Genomic DNA, 24,754 nt, shown 5'->3' on the forward strand with positions numbered 1-24,754 from the left:
AAACTATATATAATTTATTTTTATCCAAGTATGTATATTTTAACCTAAGAGCTTTCATATGTCTAGTTATTCCAATGTGAGAATGAACATTATTCAACATCATTAAAACCATAAAGTCAGTTGATCGAAATGGATTTTATAGACACATTTATTTGCTCTGTTATCAGCCCTAATTTTCTCCTGTTTAGAAAGAGATCGTTTAAATTAATTATTGGTATAATTCAAAAGGACATCCAGTTAATGTAGCAGTGCCTAACAGACTCTCCGTCTGTTAGGTAGCAGATTCCACTGTGGGGAATGGAATCCTATCTGCCTCCAGACTGCTGCCCCCAATATTTATGTCCTCATGCTCACTAGCAATGTGTCTGAATTAGTAGCCACCCACAGGCTGGTGAGTGAAACAATGTATGCAATCCTTATAGTAATAGTAACATTTACTGAATACTAAAATGAGCCAAGCACTGTTTTAAGAATTTTACATGTACTCAATTATTTGAGCCTCACAACACCCCTATGAGTTAGGTGGCACTACTGTGCCTATTTTACAGATTAGGAAATAGGCACAGAAATGCCGAATAACTTGCTCCAAAATTCATGGATATCAAGGGGCAGAACTAGGATTAGCGTCCAGGCAAAGTAGCTATAGAGCCAGTGATCTTAATCAAGACTTTGTGCCACCTTAAATAGCTTTCTATTCTTTTATATTACAGAAAAATCTATGTGCAGTTGACTTAAAAGCAAATCATATTTTATATTGGGCTCCACAAAATGGTGTTTAAAACACCAATATTTATTTATGAATAAAGGCCCATGTTTATACTTTGGTAAATACATTAACAAGACCTAGTGAGCTCACTTAAGTCAAGTAGCCATTAGATTAAAAAAAAGAGTCAGCATAGCTTTGGACTACCAATCTGTTGGTTTTGATGAACATTAAATATTTTATTAACTTCCCCAGAGACATATAGCAACCAGTATCAGAATAATATTATGCCACTCTTTGAAATTACTTGAAGGAAAAACACTTGATGGGAAAAATTATCTAAATATTTTTGCAATCTTTAAACATTTCAAGGTAAAAACTTTTATTTGGAGAAATACATATAACTGTTAAATATATTCTAAAATCCTAGACTGTTCTCTTCTAAAGCAATACAATTTTAATGATCTTAATTCTAACTATAATTTAGTCTTCTAGCATTTTCAAGATAAGGACAATATAAGTTACTTATGAAATGACTCGATGCTGACCAATAGAAATACCAGCACAGATGAGGTTTGCAAGTCTGAATAGGTTCAGATTCTGTTGATTCTGGTTTATAAGTGACGAGATAGAGAACTATTAGAGTCTTTTATTTACTGTGGCTCTTGATAACGCTAGTAGCCAAAGAGAAGTTCGCTACCAAACCATCAATTTTAGTTGATGATTTCTAGAGCTTGATAACACTTCCTATTTTATAAAACAAAGCACTGAATGTTACACAGTTGTGCTCAGTCGAGAATAATTTCAATTTGCTTTTATTGCATTTATTTTCAAAAGCAATAACTTACCTGGGTGACAAGCATCATGAAAACGTAAGTGATTATGATATAAAGCTATTTGCTATCAAGAATATCAAGAGAATCAAATTACCTGGTATCTTGTACCTTCAGAACACCTGGCTGCTTCTGCAGGATTAGCAATCTCTGGGCATTTTTCCTGAAATTTAAAGTTGGGTAGAGTTGCCAATGGCCAATCAGCACGGGCTCACTGAGCCCTGGCAAACAATTTGTCACAAGTACCCACAGATAACCACAGGGGGCAAAGTAATTTTAATCTAAAAATGTTTTTGTGGTGGCAAGCTGCTATCAAATGTTCCAGAAAGTGGGATAAACAGAAAATATAAATACCTCAGTTGGGACATCATGTTGTCAGGTAATTAGAATTGATTTCGGAACTGTTAATTAGGACTGACTGCATACCTGACAAGTCGGTAAGTGGAAAATAGCTTTGCTAGCTTTTTTATGTAGAATGTTTATCATCTCCATTTTGTCTGAATGAAATTCAGCAACATTGAGCAGAAATGTTTCTCGCGCCTACTGTGTGACGGGCATTGGGGAAAAACAGCAGTGAGCAAAATGGACAGAAAAAGTCCCTGTCTTCATGGAGCTTGGACCCCACTAGAGGAGATGGACACGAAACAAGGTGAATGAGGACAATACATTATATTAGACAGTGACATAGGCTAAGTCTGAGGGGGAAAAGGATTGAAGTGAGGGGGAATAACACACATGGGGGTCAGGACGCTGGGTTCAAATTTTAGGTAGAGGGAAGGCATCATTGAGAAATTGACTTTTGAGAAAAGACCTTGCTATGGTTTGAACGCCTTTGTCCCTCCAAAATCCCCATGTTAGAAACTGAACCCCAGTGTGGTAGTATTAAGAGATGGAGACTTTGGGAAGTGATTGAGCCACCAGGGCAGAGCCCTCATGAATGGTATTAGTGACTTATAAAAGGGCTAGAGGGACGGAGCTAGGACCTTTTTGTCCTCTGCTTTTCCACCATGTGAGGACACAGCATTCGTCCCCTCCGGAGGACACAGTGACAAGGTGCCACCTTGGAAGCAGAGATAACCAACCCTCACTAGACACCACAATTGAACTTACTAGCGTCTTGATCTGGAACTTTCCAGCCTCCAGAACTGTGAGGAATAAATATCTGTTCTTTACAGATTACCCAGTCTGTTGTATTGTGTTACCCAGCGTGAACAGAACAAGACAGAAGTTTAGTGTGCATGAAAAAGAGTTCTCCCTCATTTAAGTGATGGGAACGTATCTAATTCTGATCTAGAAAAACCTGTGTTCTAGAGAAAAGTCATAGACTTTTCAGAGGGAAAAAACTGCCTTAGCTCTAGTTCTACCAAGGAGTGAACTGGCAGTAGCTAAATATACATGCTCCCAAAGCTAAAATGAATTCAAAGCTAAATAAAAAAAATTCAACTTGAGTTTTAAATTTAGAACCTACAATTGACAAAAGCAAAAAAAAAAAAAAAAAAAAATGGAGAGCCTGTTCTGGCTGGAAGGTTGCAGAGAAGAAATTCTGGGGTAAAAGATTAGAAGAGTGATCATTGCAAAAGTTATATAGAGATTTCACTTCTACCTTCTTGAAACTTGCTCCCCTGTGTTGAGCTTGAACTATTGCTTTGCTATACATGTTTTAAAACTTAGTATGGTAGGAGATCTTTTTCCCGTCTGCCATCTTGCTCCTTGTTCTCACACTATCAAGGTAACACATTTCTCTGCTGTCATTTTAGACAGTTAGAGGTGAACTTATGCCATGTATTTTTTCCACATGTTCTAGCTAGCTGAAATTACTCTCTATTTTCTCATTTACATACACAACATATAAATAGTATTTCTCCTCTGGAATCAGAGGGAAAAATCTCTACAGTGTTGTGAATAGAACAGAAGGGCCCTTGTTCTGTGATCTCCTCTTTATCATACAAATGCTTAGATTTGTCAAGGCTTCAGGAATTTTACAGAAGTATTTCTTTCCCATTAATCTCCAAAAGAGAGCATGCTGGCAGTCTTGCCCTGTTTATAGCAGAAGAAAATGTTTTGGTTTTAAATATATTTATTCATGAGGATACTCATTCCTAATCATGAGCTATTTGCCCCAAGCTAGAAAAAGGTCACTTTTTCTCCCTTACAACCAACTTTCCCATTTTCCCAAAATTTTATTTTTAATTGTTATTAGTTTTTCTCTCAATGTTTGGGAATTTCAACAGAAGTCCATAAAAATGTCAGCCAGATACAAGACCATGGAGGGTCATGGAATGGCATGAAGCTAGCTGTGTTCATTTCTCTGGGCTATTTGTTTACCCATTCAGCTATTACCAGCAAGAGGAGACATGTCAATATAATTTGCTTTTATTTTTATATTAGAAAGATGTCTTATTACGCCCTAAAATATAACTCAGAGGATGTAGTTAAAATATAATTATAATGATACCAACCCTTTCCTTCGGGACTTGGTGACATTACTGGAAGTGACTGCAAAACTTTGTTGTGTCACCTCAAGGAGAAAACATCTCTCATTCTCAAAATAGTCTTTTTCAAAGGTTGCCGTTTTGTTTTTCAAGATCAAGAATCTCCTCCTTAGGGGACTGAATATGAGGACATTTACCAGCTAGTTATTCATTGTATTGGGCATGTATTAATATTTTTTTACCAAATTAGGTCATATTTAGTCTTCTCAGTTTTTAATTTTTAACTTCGTGTTTATGTGTATGGCATTATCATTTTATTTTAGCTCTTCTTTCTTGACTTTCTTCATTCTCACAAACCTGGATTTTCTCCATGCTCACTAGTTCCTGTACTAGTTGTCTATTGCTATGTAACACACCATTTCAAAACGTAGTAGTTTGAAACTCTAATTTATTATTTTCTCTCAAGTTTCTCTGTGTTTACTTGGCTCAGTTTCATGGTTCTCACTTGGGATCTGTCATACGACACCGATCAGAAGCGGGGGGTGCAGGAGTCATTGACAAATTTGACTTGCCCATTCAGTGGTTCCTGGGAGCCTCTCCACATGACCTCTCTCCAGCAGAACAGGCTGCGCTTCCCAAATGGTGACTCAGGACTTGAAATACTCTACGGGCTAAAAACAAGTTACTCAAAACTAGCTAATCCTAGCACGCTGGGAGGCCGAGGCAGGTGGATCGCTCAAGCTCAGGAGTTCGAGACCAGCCTGAGCAAGAGCAAGACCCTGTCTCTACTAAAAATAGAAAGAAATTATCTGGCCAACTAAAAATATATATAGAAAAAATTAGCCGGGCATGGTGGCACATGCCTGTAGTCCCAGCTACTTGGAAGGCTGAGGCGGGAGGATCGCTTGAGCCCAGGAGTCTGAGGTTGCTGTGAGCTAGGCTGATGCCATGACACTATAGCCCAGGCAACAGAGTAAGACTCTGTCTCAAAAAAAAAAAACAAAAAAAACCAACCAACCAAACACCACTAGCTGAGCTATATACAGCAAGCCTGCTAAGTCAGCTGACTGGGCTTCCTACTAGCTTAAAAGTGTGAAATAGAACATCAACCGAAAAGACTCCAAGAGTAAGGACTGAGTAATGAGTGACAGTTCTACTGTCAAGAAGGAAATCCACTTCAACACAGAGAGGATAGGCTTCGTGGGGGGTGAGACTCTGGGAAGGAAAATGGGGTGAGTTTTTTTTAAAGCCACAACTCACAGTCTCTGTCTCATTCTAGAAAAAGGCAGTTCTGGATGTTGGTAATTGGCAGGCAGGATCGGATCTAATTGGCTGGAGATTGCGTAAGAGCTGAGCTGGCCATTGTGGTTGCTGTAGTCAGCAGTGTGGAGCTGCAAGGGTGAGGGGGACCCTGTGGGGTCAGGGTGCCCAGCTGCCATCTCTGTGTGTGACGAGTCCCCTGCAGGAATACGGGGCTCATGGCACTTCTCTGTGTGAGCCACCCCCGACAGGATTATGACGTCTAGTTACCCCCCTTTCTCTTTGTAAGGGGCACCCTTGCAGAATTATGGGGCCTTGGGGTCCTTTTCCGTAGAAGCCAGATGGTACAGCCATCAGCAGCCCAGGTGGCTGCATTATGGTTAATAACAAGTGTCATTCAGGATTTTAATTTCATTTCCACAAAACAACAATGACAAAAACAGCACATAAAAATTTTATCCGTGTCCTTGTCTTAATGTTATTTCAAAAATCTCTTAAAAGGCCTTCAAAAGATGTAAATTCAAACTATAGATACCTCAGGTTTTATTTTGCGAGGGAAGTCAATTGATTTGCTCCTATTCAAGCCTGTCTAGCTTCAGGGCTTATGCGCTTTGCACAATGCCAGGCTGCCTATATAGAAAGATACACAGAAAATATGAGAAGATCCTGAGCCAGGCATGGTGGCTCATACCTGTAATCATAGCACTCTGGGAGGCCAAGGCGGGAGGATCGCTTGAGCTCAGGAGTTCGAGACCAGTCTGAGCAAGAGTGAGACCCCATCTCTACTAAAAATAGAAAGAAATTATCTAGACAACTAAAAATATATAGAAAAATATTAGCTGGGCATGGTGGCGCATGCCTGTAGTCCCAGCTACTCGGGAGGCTGAGGCAGGAGGATCACTTGAGCCCAGGAGTTTGAGGTTGCTGTGAGCTAGGCTGACGCCACGGTACTCTAGACCAAGCAACAGAACGAGACTCTGTCTCAAAAAAAAAAAAAGGGAAGATACTGGATTTGAAAATATTCTTTAGGATTCGAGTCATAAAACATGGCTCGTTCTAAGGGAATTTGTGATATAGGACAAAGCTCGTTTTTCAGCAGTGTTCCCATCGTTAGCAATTTCCTGCCCATCCATTCCTGATGAATTGACAGGAATGGATATTGCGTAATGCTAAAGATGCCAGGTCCCAAAGCTAGTCTGCCTTTTGTTCCAACCCCAGCTCTAGTGCTTTGATATCTGTGCACCCCAATCCCTCCATCAATACAGGTGAGGATCTTAATCATACCTACCTGATAGAGTTTTGCGAGGCTTAAATGAGTTAATAATAAAGGACATTATTGGGATAATTGGGAAAATTTGAATACGGAGTGTATATTTGTTTTCTTTTTATTTATTTAAATGGGATTGTATATTTGAAAATATTATTGTATCTATTTAGGTTTTTTGAGAATGGTAACAGTATTATGGCTATGTAGGAGAATTTTTTGTTCTTGTACTAAAGGGTGAAGCATCATGATGTCATGATGTCTGCAACCCCCTCTTCACTGCTTTGGCAAAGGAGCATATATTAATATTTATGAGAAGGACACAGAAATAGAAGGTGACCTAAAAATGGCAAACCTATAACCACTGGTGAATCTAGGTGAAAGGAATGATAAGTGTGCTCATTTACTAATCTTCTAACTTTTCTTCAGCCTTGATATTTTTCAAAATGGAAAGTTGGGGACAGTGAGTGTCGTGATGCGTGTAATGCCTTACACCTGGCGGCTATCAGACTAGACGGGGTCTTCATTTTCACATGCTCAGTGTCTACACATGGTCCGGTTCTGTAGTGGATATTCAGTGCATCTTGTCAATGAATAAATAAAAACGTGAATGGATGTTTGCTCTTCCTGCTCCTTCCCACGATCTACTTTCCTTCCTTACCTTTGAAATTACTTCATGACATTTGAAATTGCTTTCAGGTTTACATTATAGGTATAAATTGCTGTTAAGACTTTGTGTATCCTGGCCGGGCGCGGTGGCTCACGCCTGTAATCCTAGCACTCTGGGAGGCCGAGGCGGGTGGATCGCTCGAGGTCAGGAGTTCGAGACCAGCCTGAGCAAGAGTGAGACCCCGTCTCTACTAAAAATAGAAAGAAATGATTTGGACAACTAAAATATATATATAAAAAAAAAAAAAATTAGCCGGGCATGGTGGCACATGCCTGTAGTCCCAGCTACTCGGGAGGCTGAGGCAGTAGGATCGCTTAAGCCCAGGAGTTTGAGGTTGCTGTGAGCTAGGCTGATGCCACGGCACTCACTCTAGCCCGGGCAACAGAGTGAGACTCTGTCTCAAAAAAAAAAAAAAAAAAAGACTTTGTGTATCCGCTTGTAGCTCTGACTCGGGTGGAGCAAAGGCAATATATGTATCTTAAACATTTGTACCCCTGTAATATTCTGAAACAAAAAATATAAAAAAATAAATAAAAATAAAAAGGACACAAAAAAGACTTTGTGTATCAACCCTCTTTTCTGTGTGTGTATATTTGTCTGTAGAAGAGGTTTTCTACCCCATTCTGCCTCCTGCCTCACTTAAAATCAAATAGGAGGGGGGTTTCCTGATAAAATACAGGACACCCAGTTGAAGTTGAATATCAGATAAATAGTGAGTCATTTATTTAGTATAAGTATGTACCACATATTTCCCAGAGGCCAAATATTGCACGGAGCATACTTATACTAAAAATTATTCATTGTTTGTCTGAAATTCAAATTTAGCAGGTATTCTATATGTATATTTGTTACGTCTGGCAGCTCTAATAAAAGCCATTCATTCCCCTGATGTCTACGGCTGAGTCTGCCTGAAGCACAGTTGTGTCGATTCATCCACGAGAGAATGTTAAAGTTCCTCTGAGTTTTTAACCATAGTGGAAATAAGCTTTTCTCCGTCAGCCGAATTGTCTCCCATCTGTTTCACCTTTTCCCGTTCCGAACCCGTTACTTTTCTCCCTTCATTATAACACATTTGAAGGATTGCATTTTTATTTCTGATAAAACTCATAGATAGATAGACTATACATATGACTCACATAAAAACACATGAGGATGATCGTTCAATCTAACATACAGTGTTGAACAGGTAGTGCGATTAAGAAACTACACATTTATTGTACAGAGTGTCATACATGTCAGTGAATTTCTTCTCAGAAGCAGTTCTCGCACGAAGAGTATGTTTTTGCAGTTAGCAATAGTGCAAACGTTACCAGTGCTATTTATAGAGCTCAACCTCGAAAGGGTCCACAGCATTCGATCTCAGGGACGGGTGTACCACTTGATAAATGGCCCTGATTTGCAAGGACCTTTCCATAACATACCAGGGAGAAGCAACAAGAAGCCCACGGCTTGCAGAAGCAATTGCAGAAAGTCACTGTGGAACGGTGGCGCCCTCCACGTTGCAGGATGGCGCATCTGTCGTCTTGCACCTTCCTGAGTTGACTTGGAAACGGTAGCCGGTGCACCGGGTGCAACGCCAGAAGCGCTGCATTCACCCCGGCGGCCCTCACTGGTGGTAGTAGTAGTCCTGACCCTCGTAGCCGTCGTAGCCCTGCCCTTTGAAGTAGCCGTACTCATCCTCGTAGGCTCGGTAATTGTCGCCGCGAGGCTCCCCGTTCTCGCCGTCATAGACTTCGTACCCGTTGTCATACTCGCTGGTGCCTGTCTGTTCGTAGTCGCCCTCGTCGGCGACGGTGGTGGTTTTCCCAAATGGTGGGGGGCTGGTCCCATAGACCGCAGGTGGCGGGGTCGTGGGCTGAAACCCCCCGTATGGAGAGGTGGCGGTTCCTTCTGCGCTGGCTCCGGTGACACTTTCTTCCCTGTCGTCGCCGCCGCTGCTGCCGTTGCCGTTCTCCGTCTCTGTGCTGTTGGAGCTGGTGCCGTTCACGCCTTGCTCGTTTTCATCCACCTCTGCTTCGTTTTCTTCGTTTTCTTCCTCTTCCTCCTCCTCCTCCTCCTCCTCTTCTTCTTCATCACTTTCCTCCTTTTTTGTAGCTTTGCTTCTCACATCCCCAGCCTGGAAGGAAAAGTTTGGAAGAGCACAGATCTGGGTATGAAAAAATGTAAAACTTAAAGTCATCGCTTCATCCAACACAGGCTGGTTCTGGGTGTCGTTTTGCACTGAAGTCCATTTAACTCACAGAAGGATGGGGGAGGGCTTTGCGCCTTCGGAATAAATACCCTCGTCATGGGTTTTGATGGAGAAAACGTGCTCCATAAACCTTTTCGGGGGCAGATGCTTTCTACAGCTTTGCCGCTCACCTTCTCTGTCTTGGTCTTCCCCGGAATGCAATGGTATCTCTTAGGACCTTTTGTCTACTCTTAGGTGACCTTAGTCTTCTGTTACAATGTAAAAAGTCAGTGTAACGACATGGGAAGAGCCTTCTCTTATTTATAAACAGTGATACTGTATTTACTCTCACTTTTTCAATGCGTTAATTTGAAGACATTATAAAATATGATGTGTATGGTGTTGGGATAACCTTAGACTTCAGGAAAGAAGGGAAAACAGATTTAACATAGCATAGTACGTGTGGTAACGGTTCTGTTTTGGAGGAATAATTCCATCATTACCTTCTTGGGCAGCTGGATTGCAGCCCACCCCGTTCCAGGTGTGACCTCTCCGTAGTCAGGTGTTACAGCGGAAACTGTGGTGTTGTCAGCCTCAGAGTCTTCATCCTCATTTTCATCAGAATTTTCGTTGTTTTCTTCTTCATTCGAAGCCTCCTGGTGAAAATGTCCACGGCAAGAGCAATTAGTTTAGCTGGAAGACAGCTCAAGAGTTGTTGGAGTTGTGAAGCATTTGTTGGAAGTTTGTTATTTGGAAAAACTTTGTATTTCTCAGCTGGCTCATGCCCCACAGTTGACAGTTCTGCCTCCCCTGATGCCATTTGCGCCTCTCACTTCTAAGAACTCAACTCAAAGTTATTTAATCCTACTCACCACACTATAGCGTGTGTTAGATATCTCTGCTTTCTATTTTAGCAGCTCAAAACATTTTTGTTTCAGGCATTTGACACACAATCAATGTTTTTTTGTACCAAGACGGAACTAAACACTGCAAGAAATTCTTAGTGATATGTTATGCTATTGCATGAAGATGTTTAAAACAATTAATGCTCTTCAAATGATTGCTCATTATAATCTTGAACACTTCATTCTTTCATCTTTATTCCATGTTGGTAGGCAATGGTTTGTTAATTGAGCTAATCTCTTAATGTAATTCATAGCTAATAATAAATGTCAGGATTTCACATATATAGAATGTTATTTACTTTAAACAAGTACTGAAAAATTGAATTCGTTTCAGTATATATATTCTTTAAAGAGATTGTGATATTAGGATAACTTTAAGACTTCAAAACAAAAAAAGAAAACCCAGACTTAGCCTGCCTTATTCTTAAAACAAAGTGACTAAAGCAGAATTTGTTTCATCAAATTTGTAAATTCTGCTGTTTCATTTAACCTCAATTGCTAACAAAATTTTGGAGAGGAAATGGGGAAAAAAGAAGTTTCAGAATGTCTTCAGGATGGAAGACTCCCAGTTTTAACTTTTCCATGATCATTTTTAATGAATGATCTTTGGAGTATTTATTCCTCTGATGTTTCAAAATCAAACCAACAAATATTCACTGGACACCATAAATGTATGAAAAATTATGCACAACAAATGAAGAACCACTATATGCAATCTAATTGGGAGATCTAGTTGGCAAGGCAACTTTACAATCGCTGTACAGCAAATAGCTACAGTTAAATGGATAAACCTAGCTTAGTTCTTGGGTAAGATTGCTACATGGAATTCCAGGTAAAATTTCATGGAATTTAGTAGGTGGCATGTTTTTTTTACTGGTACTGGCTTGACATTCTTGTAAGGCCTTCCTTCAAGCCATTAGAATAAATTATGATACGGGAAATGTTACTTTTACAGTTAAAAAAAAAAAAAAAAAAAACCAAACCAATGATTTGTCAGCTTTTAGGTGACCACACTATTTTCTTTTCAGTATAGCTGACATTTATACATGATCCATTTTTGACCGTCATTGTTCATTCATAAATAGCTTCTAAGAATACCTGAATTTAGAAGGCTCCCAACCAGTGGATAGCTATAATTGACTATCCAGGAAAATGCATCCTAATTGGTATGTTTCCTTAGGCAAGAGTGTCAGCTATAAACGTGTTAGCACAATTCCCAAGATGTGTGATGAATCTTAGCCATGAATTACACTAATGTGTAGAACTCCACAGGAAGATATTTATATATCTTGAATATTTTCAGTTCTATGAAAAACATGACTTTTGTTACTACACAAAGAGACATATGAAATTCCCATTAAAAAGAACAACTCTACTCTGTAGATTATAAAAGACAGGTAAATCATAATAATACTGTAGAGAATATAAATCAGCTTTTACATATTACCCACTTAGTAAACTGGATTTTTTTAAAGTTCAGTCCTTAAAACAAGTATAACACTGAGTTTACTTGTCTTCTATCATCATATTCTATCTGCCTCAATAGATGATTAATACTCTGTTGCTTTTTATCAGATTTTATACTTCTTTTGCTTAAAATGGAGACATTTTTGTTTTTGTGCCCCACTTATAGGTAACTTTAACCCAAAACAGCAATAGTGTTTTAAACAGGTCATTGTAGTTGATTCTAATTTAAATAACATTTTACTTATCCAGAATAGAAGACTGTGGGCAGCTGGTGAGATGTTTGCTGAGTTCAGACTATAGTAGACTAGTTTCTAGTTGTTTTTTGTGCTGTCTGGTTTGTTATGAAAAGACTGCAGAATTCCTACCTCTTCTTCCTCCTCCTCTTCTGAACTATCACCATCTTCATTTTCTTCGGATGAGTCACTACCGCCCTAAAAATAATAAATATGTATACATCTATGTGCAACAGCAATTAAAATTTCCTGCTGGTTGAAATAAGATAAAATACACACAAATACTTCCCACCTTGATTGATGATTTACTTAGAACAGGTCTGAGTATTAGTGTTAGCACTACCAACTTGATTGACTTATTTACTTAGAACAGGTCTCATCCTGCTTTGAGAAAGACAGGAAGAGATGGGCATATATGAAATGAAGTTAGAGAAGAAGTAGTGTTTTACAGTGATCAAGATATAAATCGGGATACCTCATTTTCAACTCCCAAAGCATTGACAATATGCTGAAATGTTTTGTATGTAAAAGCTAGACCAATGAATCACAGACTTGTTTAACTCTGGAAGAGCGAGGCAATTATCTGATCCAACCTTTTAATTTTATGGAGAATGAATCAGAAGTCCCCAAAAGCTGTGACTTTTCCAGCCAGTTCAAGGCAGATCTTGGGCTAAGACAGATCCCATTCTTTTCTTTTCTTTTTAAGACATAAGTGAAATGAGATTCAGCTTACTCTAAAATATACGCTATTACTGGATGATTCTCTGAAATGATGAGCTCTCCTGGTGAATTTAAATTAAAATTTGATTTCAAGAAATTAAGTGTGCATGTAGTTTTTAGTATCTTTCAATCTAATTAAAGTTAATCCCCCAAATGAGGTTAATTTATATATGTGAGACAAAGGTTATATATGAGAAAAATGTATTCATTTAGGAGATTTTTGTAGAGTACCATCTTTCTCTAAAGAGCTCAGTATTGAATGAATTAATCCAAACATTCTGTCTATAAAAATAAAATTAGAAGTTAATGAGCTTTGCTATTTTTTGAAAGGAAATATAAATCTAAACGTCTGTTGTCAGAGCCTTAATGGTGGTAGGGGGGACTCTTCCTCTCTCTCCCAGGGATAACTTAAGTTGAATTTTCCTTCCTTTTCTACAACCACCCCTAATGATACCAGGTGTCCAGATGGACATGCAACTTAAGATTCTGCCATATTCTTCTCTGCAAATTTCAAATTTTAGCTTTGATTCTGATGACACAGTTAAGTATCTTGCATTTAGAAAATACAGCTGCAGAAGGACCTCTAACCTCTCGGTTACAAATGAGATGTGAGAAAACACTTCCATCCCAGTTTTATTCTGAGCAGAACCTGCTGGCCTGATTTTTCAGGTGACCACGTCATTCATTCAGGGAAAGGGAATGCTTGTCCCCTTGAGCCAAGAATAACTTTGGGTGGAAAAGAGAATCATTAGACCTGTTCTTCCATTGCCATGACCTTAATGGCTGTGCCTTCCCTATCCCAGAGGGAGAATAAAGCAGGATACTATATTTGAACTCTTTCTATTTGTTAGTTAAATTAAATATAGAGGACAGCATATTTATGTAATCAGAGCTGTTTTTCTCAGGGGAGTGCTTTAGTCATTTTACCTGTTTCTTCACCCTAGTTTTCTCCCTAACTCAGCCACGGCGGTCTTCAATTCGTGTCTGCAGTGAGAACAATTTAAAAGCTGTACGAAATGCCTTGAAGCCGTGGCATTTCCTTTTTTCCCTCTTTTTTTCATATATTCCTTATTACCAATTTGTCGCTAAGTCCTATCGGTTTCTTCATATTGATATATGAAAGACTTCTGAAATGGAAGACAATTCTGAAAACTCAAAACTCTTGTATTATAGTTGAGATGAGTCTGATAAAAGACATATGAGATGAAGTTCTTGCTCCCTAAGAGTTCATACACTAATCAAATATCATTTGAATCATAAAAAAACACAATTTTCTCAATTAAAAAGCTTAGGATGTTGAGTTTATTTATATTTTTGTTTCTAAGCCTAGCAGATAGATAAGCTATAGTAGACTGCTGATAGCTCTGAAATCCATATAACATATTTCATACAAGTTGGTATTGTAGAAGTGATTGTATATAAACACAGATTTGTTTGAATAAAACATGAATTTTCAAAGCCAATACAGCTTAATGCATTTGGGGAGTGACACTTTGGGCACTAAATACCTTACTTAATATACTCAAGAAAAATCAAACTTTGTAAAGTAGGAGAATACATCATAAATACTAGGTCAGACAGTTTGATTGGGAGATACATTTTCCTGAATTTTATTTTAAAACAACTATTTTAAGCCAGGCACGGTGGCTCACTCCTGAAATCTTAGCACTTTGGGAGGCTGAGGCAGGAAGATTGCTTGGGGCCAAGAGTTTGAGGTTGCTGTGAGCGAGGCTGATGCCACGGCACTTTAGCCCGGGCAAGAGAGTGAGACTCTGTCTCAAAAAAAAAAAAAAAAAAAATCAACTTGATCTATGAACTTTAGGTCTATCAATATTGAAAAATGTAACTTCTAGGCCGGGCGCAGTGGCTCACGCCTGTAATCCTAGCACTCTGGGAGGCCGAGGCGGGTGGATCACTCGAGGTCAGGAGTTCGAGACCAGCCTGAGCAAGAGTGAGACTCTGTCTCTACTAAAAATAGAAAGAAATTATCTGGCCAACTAAAATATATATAGAAAAAATTAGCTGGGCATGGTGGCACATGCCTGTAGTCCCAGCTACTCGGGAGGCTGAGGCAGGAGGATGGCTTGAGCCCAGGAGTTTGAGGTTGCTGTGAGCTAGGCTGACACCACGGCACTCACTCTAGCCTGGGCAACAGAGTGAGACTCTGTCTCAAAAAAAAAAAAAAAAAAAGAAAAGAAAAATGTAACTTCTAATATTGTGTCAATATGAACAATTTAATTGGACTACACATCTACATCTGTGAAAATATCTAGATGGGCATGAATATCTCTAAGTATCTGACATTTCAGAACAGTTGAGGAGCTGGTCAGAAACTTGGAATTTATAATCCTTTCCATTTAGTACAAAAAAGAGAGCAGAACAAACTTTCAAACGAGCACTGTTTATTTCTGGGCTGAGGTGAACCAGAGAATGAAAGACAATTCTGAAAACCCACAATTCTTGTATCATTCATGCTCATATTTCTGTGGCCACACAAATTCCCCGTAATTAAGACGGTGCTAGAAATACTTTAAGAGGATCATTTCCTACCATTGTACGAGTTGGAGCTGGGTTAGCCCAACATATGGTGAGACCCGCTGCCAAGCCACCGTGCTGAGGCATCGTTTTCAGCGTCCCGACTGTGTCCCAGGAGTCCTGGGTCAAATGCTGCATAATTGGTGTCCTGAACCCAAAACTGTATAGTCCTAAAAACAGGGCCACTCTGGTCTGTTGTATATTTAACATCAACACCACGCCCTCCGGTTCTCAAAGGACTCTTCACAGGTAACTTCAGTCAAAATGGAAACTCTTATTTTTAGTTTTAGTTATTTTCCTTTTTTGTTTACAAATTTTAGGGGTGGTTTGTTTTTCTTACAAGCTTGTTAGTACACTTTGTGGATTTTTCTCTCTCCTTTGTAGTTCTTGGGCCACACTTCCATTATAATTATGCTCTAATGGATGACATTTTGCTCTAGTGACCCACACAGGTCAAAGGTTTAGAAAATCTTCAGGAATTACCATTGATTATCAATGTTTTGGTTTTTTTTTTTTTTTTTTAGTGGTCGCTGATGTTTAGGAAGTCAATTTTTCTCCTACCAATTAGAAGACTCTGAAGTGTTGAATGTAAAACAGCTGTATGACAGTATTGAATCAACTGTAATATGACAATTAGTGACCTTATCACTAACTTAATTGTCAACAACTGATAAAACTGCCCTCTTTTTGTCAGTAAGTTAGTTGAAACACTTGAACTCAATGTGCCAAGGTGTTTGTTTTTATTAGATCACGCTGGACTGGACTCAGGTGATTTTACTCTGTGTAGATTTCTGCTTTAAAAGAGAACTTAGAAATAAACCTTATTTTATTACATGAAAAACAAACTTTTTTGTCGTAAGCAGTCTTCCTGGCTGAATTTCAGTAAAAGTTGTATTTAGTTGTTTGGTAGTTAAATTTGATCCCCTTTCAATTAAAAAGGACATTAAACTGAAGGAAAGTTAATTTTTATACTTACCTGAACTGGAAATCGTTTCAGAGCAGGATAAAAGTAGGCATGCTTGTAAAGATAATATCGTGGCCTGTATTTAAAGACCTGCATAAACAAAATAATGATATATCCATGTTTAATGTACAGTAAATCTAGAGTATGATCCGCTTAAGGAAGTATGTGAAAATCAATTACCCCATTTTCTTCAGTATCCTCTAGTTTGGCTCTTCGATGCAAATTTTTCATCTGTTTAAAAGAACATTTAATTATGATATAGCCTTTCTTTTACATAAAAAGACAAAAATGGAAATAACTGTAGATTTCAAATAAAGAACTTACTGAGAAAGCGCAGGCCATTCCCAAAATGCTGAGCAAAATGAAAGCAGTCTTCATTTTGGTGATTGCTTCTGGAATTAATGAAGTGGTAAGATTCATAAATATTAAAACTAACAGCATAGCTCTTTTGCACATACTGAAAGATGAACTATTTAATTTGTTTTCATTTCTAATTATCCTTTTGACTGCCTGAAACGAAATTTCTGTTTTTGTTTTCAAATTATTCCTTCCATTTAAGTAGTACAGACTGACTTTACCGTATGTTTGAATAATCTTGAATTCCATATTTGGTTTTAACCTATTTTCTGGGATTTGTCATTGGAAGACCATTTCATCACTGCAAGAGACTCCAAATACTTAGAGCACTTCACATTGGGGTGACGGGTGTCTCTTCATATCATTGACATAGGAGAGTCCACTAAGTGAATCGAACTGGTGTAGGTACATGCCCTGTTTATTTATAATTAACAACTAAGCAGAAATCAAATACATTTAAATGATCGCTTTTATGCCAATGATTGTGTAGGTAATTTCCAGCTTTGGTATAGGTTTTGAACTCAAAATTCATGAACTAATTCCATTGGACTAAAATGGAAAGAAGGAGCCATTTTCCTATGAGTATCTTGGAGTGATTGGCATTTTGTGGGTGGGAGGAGAAAGGATCCATAACATATGAAATACTGTTCTCATAGCCTGTAGCATCCAACAGCCACGCCCCTAAGGGTGATTTCATGAGAAGAGTTTTTCAGAGTTTCACGTTGGGATGTGAGGGGGGCAAAGTTCCTCAAATTAAGTGGTTTTCCAGTTCCATGTAAGCTTTCCATCTGCTAGTGTGTGAGACTGTTGTGGGACAGATCGGGGGACTCTCCAGGGTTAAGGGGAGAGACATGGATGGAGACTTCAATTCTACAGAACCCTGAAGATGCAACTCTCAAAGTGGGACTAGTTCCTGAACAGTCTTGGTGGTTTACAGCCATGCAAAGAACCTCCATTCCACATAGATTCCTCATAAATAGAGAGCTAGTGAAATCCTATTGCATTTTAATTTCACTCTGTTTAATAAAATCCTGTTTAACAATTCTATCACAGTAGAGGTTGAACAAACTTAGCTGAAAGCCTACTGACACCCACTTGCATTGCCATACATATTTAACTGTACTTTCTTGGCAACATTCTGGAAGCAATATGCAATGGTGTTGGCAATTTCCCCATAAACACACTTTGAAAAGTAATATTTAAAATGGATAAAATTCATGTCACATATTGTACCCTGCAGGAAAATTTTGTATTCTGTCATAATCACCAAGATTTATTGCATCTTTATTGAGTGTCTGTCACTGAAATAAGCATTACACAGAGTAAGGCTTGAGGCCTGGAGAAGCTGTCTTAGATCCTAAGTCACACTCTTTGTGTAGCAGAGTGATCTTTTGATTTTGGTGCCTACACACTTCCTCATGGTCCTCTGTATCTTAGAAAAAGTTCTTAATGGCCACACAGGAATAAAGATGCTTTGCCCCTGAAGAGGGCCCATGTGTTTAAGAAGCTTTCGTTGCTATTGGGGTGCTCTGAATAATGGTACCAAGCCCATCAGCAAACAGGAAGGTTGGTGTTTTGCAGCTTTATGAAAAAAGTTGGAATATTTACAATATTTTAAAGAGCTAAAAACTTAATAAATAGAACTGCAGAAAGAATTTTGATTATATACATTTCTCACAACAAACCATAAAAATAACCAGATGAAAAAACATGGCAGGAATTAAAAAAAAAAAAAAAAAAAGAACCAAGTGATTCATGTAGGGAGAAACCGGCTGCCTACATAAATCTCATTTTATTTACTTTGTGATTCACCCAAAAGCAAAGACCTCTATAGTGACCACGACTAACCCAGACAACAATTCAAACATTCTTAAAAGATAGTTTTGAGAATTTAATGACAATTTTTTATTGGGAAGAGTATGATAAACTACCAAAATTATTTATTTCTCTAGATATATATATATATACATTTCTTTGCTGATTTTAGAGCTATAGATATTAACACTTTGAAACCAAATATATAACATATTGAAAAGGTAACATATATAAGTGAAGTCTAGACTAGGTATAATTCATGGAGAAATCTGCATCTCTCTAGGCAGAATTGCAATTGCAAAATAATATTTCAGTCAGATTATCCTGAATGCATCAGAATGAGAAAACAAAGTTATCCATGATGTGCAAAGGTAGTAAGAAGCATAATCTTCTAGTTCATGTGCATGATATTAAGAACTGATTTACATGCCTTTTGGAGAGAATCTAGAGTCTGAGGTGCTGGTTTAAGGACAAACAAGTGTTAAATCATTCCATAGCCATTCTACACAACGCAATAGCATCAATATTTAAATGAAAAATTCAAAGACAAGTCCAGAGCTGTAAACCGTGGAGTGTCTTGATTTTAAGATAATGAAGTTGTCATATTAAACCTTACCCTTTGGCAGCCCGGCAGTGAGGAGGAGGCTCACGCAGTGAGTAGCACAGATTGAGTATTCCCTCTGCTCTCTCACTCACTCATTCTCTTGCCCCTGCTGGCTATAAACTCTTCTTTGCCTTCCAACAGCCAATCCCTGTCACGACCCAGGTGATGTCAGAATGTGGATTCTTACCAGAAAACCCCTAAACTTCAACACTTTTGCAAGACACAGGCTCAGTTGAATAAACATGAAACGTGGTTTTAGTGCCACGAGGTTTGCATTGTGGAATTTAATTGAAGGTTCGGATGAAGATGAATAGTTTGAGTTCCGAATATATATAATAATATATTGGATTTGAATTAAAATAAATAGCAAAAGATTTAACCATTTAAAAATGTCATCATCATACAAGTTTTCACTGTGTTGAAAGAAAGGAAAACTCACTGAGATCAAATACAATTCTACATTAGTTTAGTTAAAAAATAAACTTAATCAGAGAAAGGAGCTGATGAATAATTAATATTTTAATATCAATTATTTTATATTTCCTCCTGAGCTATGCTTCAATGACTCATAAATTGAAATTGATAGGATTAAATCTGTGAGACTTTATAAAACATATTTGCTAAAACATGATGCTGACTATAAAAGACCTTTTAAGAATCATGCTACTGAGAGGCAGATTTCATCTTTTGTTTTGGAAAATAAATCTTTTTAGACTGTCCATTTTTGTGGTCCCTTCCTATCATGCTTATGAGGTCAGCTTATTTTATTTCCTTGGGCTTTTGTATACCTCTTTTCTATTCATTTACATTTTTAATTTTCTTGTTGTGAGGATAGAAGAAATGACTAGAGCTGGCAGGAGTGATCCGTTGTTATTGCAATGATTCATGAAAACCAAACCCAGAAGGAATGGACTGACAAATTAAAGCACTCATTTTTTAATTTGCAAAGGGGAATCTAGCTTCGTGGTTTGCATATTCTCCTTGTCCAGTCATTTTATTCTTCCTCTAGTTGCAAAGTCTACCTGAGAAACCAAAAATTAATCGACATCATTTTTAAGTTGTGTGTCAATCACCCCATCGGATTCTCTGGGTAAATCATCTTTTATTTCAGAAAGGTTGCTTGGAAAATACAGACTCATAAAAAGGGAAGTTGGATAGGCTCCAATTCCATTCAACCCCATAAATTTAGTTCACCTCACCAAATGAATTATTATCATTATTATTATTATTTATTTTTTTTTTTTTGAGACAGAGTCTTGCTCTGTTGCCTGGGCTAGAGTACCGTGGCATCAGCCTAGCTCACAGCAACCTCAAACTCCTGGGCTCAAGCAATCCTTCTGGTTCGGCCTCCCAAATAGCTGGGACTACAGGCATGCACCACCATGCCCGGCTAATTTTTTTTTCTCTATATATTTTTTTAGCTGTCCAAATCATTTCTTTCTATTTTTAGTAGAGAGGGGGTCTCACTCTTGCTCGGGTTGGTCTCGAACTCCTGACCTCGAGCGTTCCTCCTGCCTCGGTCTCCCAAAGTGCTAGGATTACAGGCGTGAGCCACCGCTCCCAGCCACCAAATGAATTATGGAGCATGTCACTGGGCCAGACTAGGTTATAGGCTGTGGGGAGCCAAACAACAAAACCCTGGTCCTCGTCTTTAAAAATTTCAGTTATGTAGAGAGACGGGCATATAGCCATAGGGTACAGCAACCAATATATCTATACGGTTCAGAGGTGCTATGGATTACAGAGGTTTAATTCTAACTGGGAAAAGATATGTGTAACTGGGCACTTATATAAGAGTAGGAATTTGCTAGGTTATCAAGAGGGAAGAGGGAAGCATTCTTGGGAACGAGTTCAAAGAACATGAAAATACATGAAACCACATAACAATACTGAGTGCTCACGTGCTAGCTCTTCCCCTGCGCTATGTCATTCATTTCTCACACACACAGAAAATGATCCTCTGAGATTATTCCCATTGTACAGGTGAGATAAGTGAGGCACAGTGATGGAAAGTATGTCTTGGATTGCATAGCTAGGAAATGAGGGAGTCTGGGGATCAAAGTCAAGTCTGTGTAATTGGCGCACACTTTTAACTACTACATCTCCTTTCTGGCACATTCAGAAAACTTCTATAATTCAACAGACTGGAATATAGTGAGTAGAAGTAGTAGCAGATGAGGTAGGTCAGAAAGGCAAAGCCAGCTGATGGAGAAATCTGTGGGTCACCTTGGAGAGTATGGACCGCGTAGTGGAAATCGAGAATATCAAGGGGTTAAGGCAGAAAAATAACACATCCAGATTTGCAGTTTGGAAAAATCTTTTGTTGACAGGCAGTGGTGGCTGAGGAAGGCAAGGCGGCTATGGAGGAGGGAATTTTACAGAGACGATTGTCGTGGTCCAGGAAAGCGACGATAAATATCTGAACTAAAGCAGTAGCAGTGGGGACGAAGAGGAAGGAATGAATGAGAGAGGCGTGAAATAGATAAAATCGGTAGGACTTAGCAGAAATAAGAGAGGTGGCGAAGCCTAGGGTGACTTGTGGATTTCTGGCTTGGATAATTTTGTGAGTGGTGGGACTAAAGCTTATGCAATGCCTAATAGAGTGCCAATATGTTATGGCCACTCAGCAAGCATTTGTTGACAATAACATGATACAACGAAAGAGGTAGAGGTGGAGATAAAAGACTGGGGTTTTATTCCTGATTCTTCCACCAACTTGACTCTATCACTTAACCATTCTGAGACTTCAATTAGCCTATCTTTAAAAAAATAAGGGGTTTTCTCATAAACACAGACACACACACACATACACACACACACACACAAAAGGACCAGCCACTGTGTGTGCCTCCAGTACCCGTGGAGCATTCTTGCCAAATAATTGAACTTGAATCTGATCCAGCCTCTATATCTACAAGTTTAGAGGAAATACAGGGATAGACAAACATGTAAAATGACACTATTGAGATGCATTCTGCAAAATCCAGAGTGTGGGAAACTTTATTAGACACATGACCTCATTTCTTCAATAAAATAGCAGGAAAAAGAAAACAGAAAAAAATTGGGAAACTATAAATATAAAAGACTTTAGAGACATAACTGAAGAAATTATGAAACAATTGCAGAAGTGTTGAATGCTGATCAAGTATTTTATGGCATTAGGAATTATTGTTAATTTTTTAGTTGTGATATTATCATTATTTGTTTTTAAAAATAATTCTTATCTTTTAGAGATGAAATAGTTATCTGAGGATGGGGATAATGATGACAAAATGTTGGCCATAAATTGATAATTGTCAAATTGGTGATGGATTAATGGGGGTTCATGATACTTTTCTCCACTTTTGAAATGGGGTATAACTAGTTTCTTTTAAAAAAATAAAATGATAGAACTAGGTAATCGCTAAGACTTTTTCAATGTCTAATATACTGTGATTCCTTATTTTCAGTATGTCATTCAGCCTAATATGCCCTTTCCAACAGTCCTCTAGCTAATAAATTTGTTAGATTTATTCGTAATATGCTCATCTCCACTTGGAAGTTTCAAAATGACCTAAAATGCCCAACTGCCTTTCCTCCTGTGTTCTTTGCCCAGTTGCTCAAGCTAGAAATCTGGATGTCATCCTACTCGCCTGCATGTCCCTTACCCTCGCCCCGGTGTCGGCCTGTCTATTCCCAGCAACTCTGAACCCCTTGAGTCTTATTTCCGTCCATTCCCATCGTCACCCTTATCTTACTCGAGGCCACTATGGCCTCCCTTGGGTTAATACAAGAGCCTCTTTTTTGTCCTCCCGCCGATCATTTTTAACACTGTGGACAAAGCAAACTTTCTCCAACACCACTGATATGTTTTAAATTTCTGCTTAAAGTCTTCCATGGCTCCAGTACCCTCAAGATGCTACGTAAACTTCTCAGAGTTGCCCAGAAAGCCTTCATGATCTGGCTCTTGTGTATGGCTCCACCCCTTTCCCTTTTCTCCCTCCCACTCAGCTTGGCCATGCTGAAATATTTCCTTTCCTTCCCTGCACCTCATGCCTGTTTCTCAGGACCTTTGCACCTGCTGCCTTTGTCTGTCTGACCCTGACCTGTCACTCAGGACTTGGCTCTGAAGTCACCTCCTGCAAGGAGCCTGCCTTGATTTCCATCCCAACAGTGGCCCGGTTGAGTACTCCCTCGGTGCGTTTCCATAGCACCCCTGTGACAGTACCAGTCCTTCTCTGTTGTAGCTGGTTGCTTATCTCTTACACCCCCTAGATGGAGTATGAGTTGTTGAGGATCCAGACAAGGACTTACTGATCACTGTCTCTCCAGCCACTCAGTACAGTGCCTGACATAGGGCATGTATTCAATAAATATTCTTGAAATAATGCCTAACAATGAATGAATAAAAGACCATCTATTAGAGTGTTTCTTAACCGTATTTCCCCATTATCATCCTACTAAGGTGCAAAATTAAATTAAATTTGAAGACATTAAACACCAAGGAGAGAAATTAAATACCAAGGAGTGGACAACTTCTAGAGCACCAGGAGTACATTACTTGTCCTAAAGACCTTGTTTTGTCAAGAGCTGGTAGAGCAGACGAAGACACCGAAAGCCTTAATTTTATGGCAGGCTTTGGCCCGTGAACAAAACCTACTCTGAAGCCAGACACATATGCTTTGCAATGGTTATCATTTTAATGTCATGAGGAAAATAGAAAATTATTTGGGTTTCTTTTTCTGTACAAACCAATCTATTAGTTCTAGATTTTTGTATAACATAATGATAAACAATCCAATTGGTTTAACTCTTCAATAAAAAAAGATTTTGTTGGTTAGGGCCACAAACCATAGTAATATCTAAGATATTTTTCTACCCCTAAGAACTGATATATTTATTTATCTTTTTGCCCAATGGGGCAATAATGTTCTCTATGAGAATGCATGGTGTATCAGTATTGCTTTTTTCTCCAAGATACTGAATAAGAAGCTTATAGCTCACCTGTTATTTTTTAAAATGAGAAAGTTATAGTGAGTCTGATATCTTAAGAGCCTCTAAATTTCCTCAGGATAGGTACAGTATTGTTTGCCATTAGAGAATGTGTTTTCTGAAAAAGTTTGTGACCAATGAAACTGAAGACTTATTTTTATTTATTTTTTATTTATTTTTTTTGAGACAGAGTCTCACTCTGTTGCCCAGGCTAGAGTGCCGTGGCATCAGCCTAGCTCGCAGCAACCTCAAACTCCTGGGCTCAAGCAATCCTCCTGCCTCAGCCTCCCCAGTAGCTGGGACTACAGGCATGTGCCACCATGCCTGGCTAATTTTATATATATAGTTTTCTAATTGTCCAGCTAATTTCTTTTGTATTTTTTTTTTTTTAGTAGAGATGGGGTCTCGCTCTTGCTCAGGCTGGTCTCGAACTCCTGAGCTCAAATGATCCACCCGCCTCAGCCTCCCAGAGTGCTAGGATTACAGGCGTGAGCCACCGTGCCCAGCCATTGAAGACTTATTTTAAAATATATTTTTTATTTGTATACCTCTCATTCCCATCAGATTTATCTCCAGGGATGTCTTAGTCAATTCAGGTGCTATAGCAGAATACCACAGACAGGGTGGCTTAAACAGCAAACATTTATTTCTCATAGTTCTGGAGGCTGGGAAACCTAAGATTAAGGTACTTGCTGCAGATCTGGTGTCTGAGTTCTTACTGTACCCTCACATGGTGTAGAGAAATAGAGATCTTGTGTTCCTTTCTAAAATTCCCAAGACCAAAGGCTAGTCGAAGACATCTGTGATTTCACCAGTGATATTAATAAGTGTGGCATTTGCGATTTTTTCCT

General features: G+C 38.7%; 1 protein-coding gene across 1 annotated transcript; it reads right to left on the bottom strand.

Moving 5' to 3' along the window:
* Positions 1-8,768: 8,768 nt before the first annotated feature.
* On the bottom strand, positions 8,769-16,534 carry IBSP (integrin binding sialoprotein). Its single transcript, XM_069485588.1, has 6 exons — positions 16,481-16,534; positions 16,337-16,387; positions 16,169-16,246; positions 12,070-12,135; positions 9,836-9,988; positions 8,769-9,278 (listed from the first exon to the last, which is right to left on the bottom strand). The coding sequence occupies exons 1-6, from the start codon at positions 16,532-16,534 to the stop codon at positions 8,769-8,771; spliced, it is 912 nt and encodes a 303-aa protein (XP_069341689.1).
* Between the last annotated feature and the right edge of the window lie 8,220 nt (positions 16,535-24,754).

This window comes from Eulemur rufifrons, chromosome 13 (assembly GCF_041146395.1).
Source record: "Eulemur rufifrons isolate Redbay chromosome 13, OSU_ERuf_1, whole genome shotgun sequence".
Classification (NCBI taxonomy): Eukaryota; Metazoa; Chordata; class Mammalia; order Primates; family Lemuridae; genus Eulemur; species Eulemur rufifrons.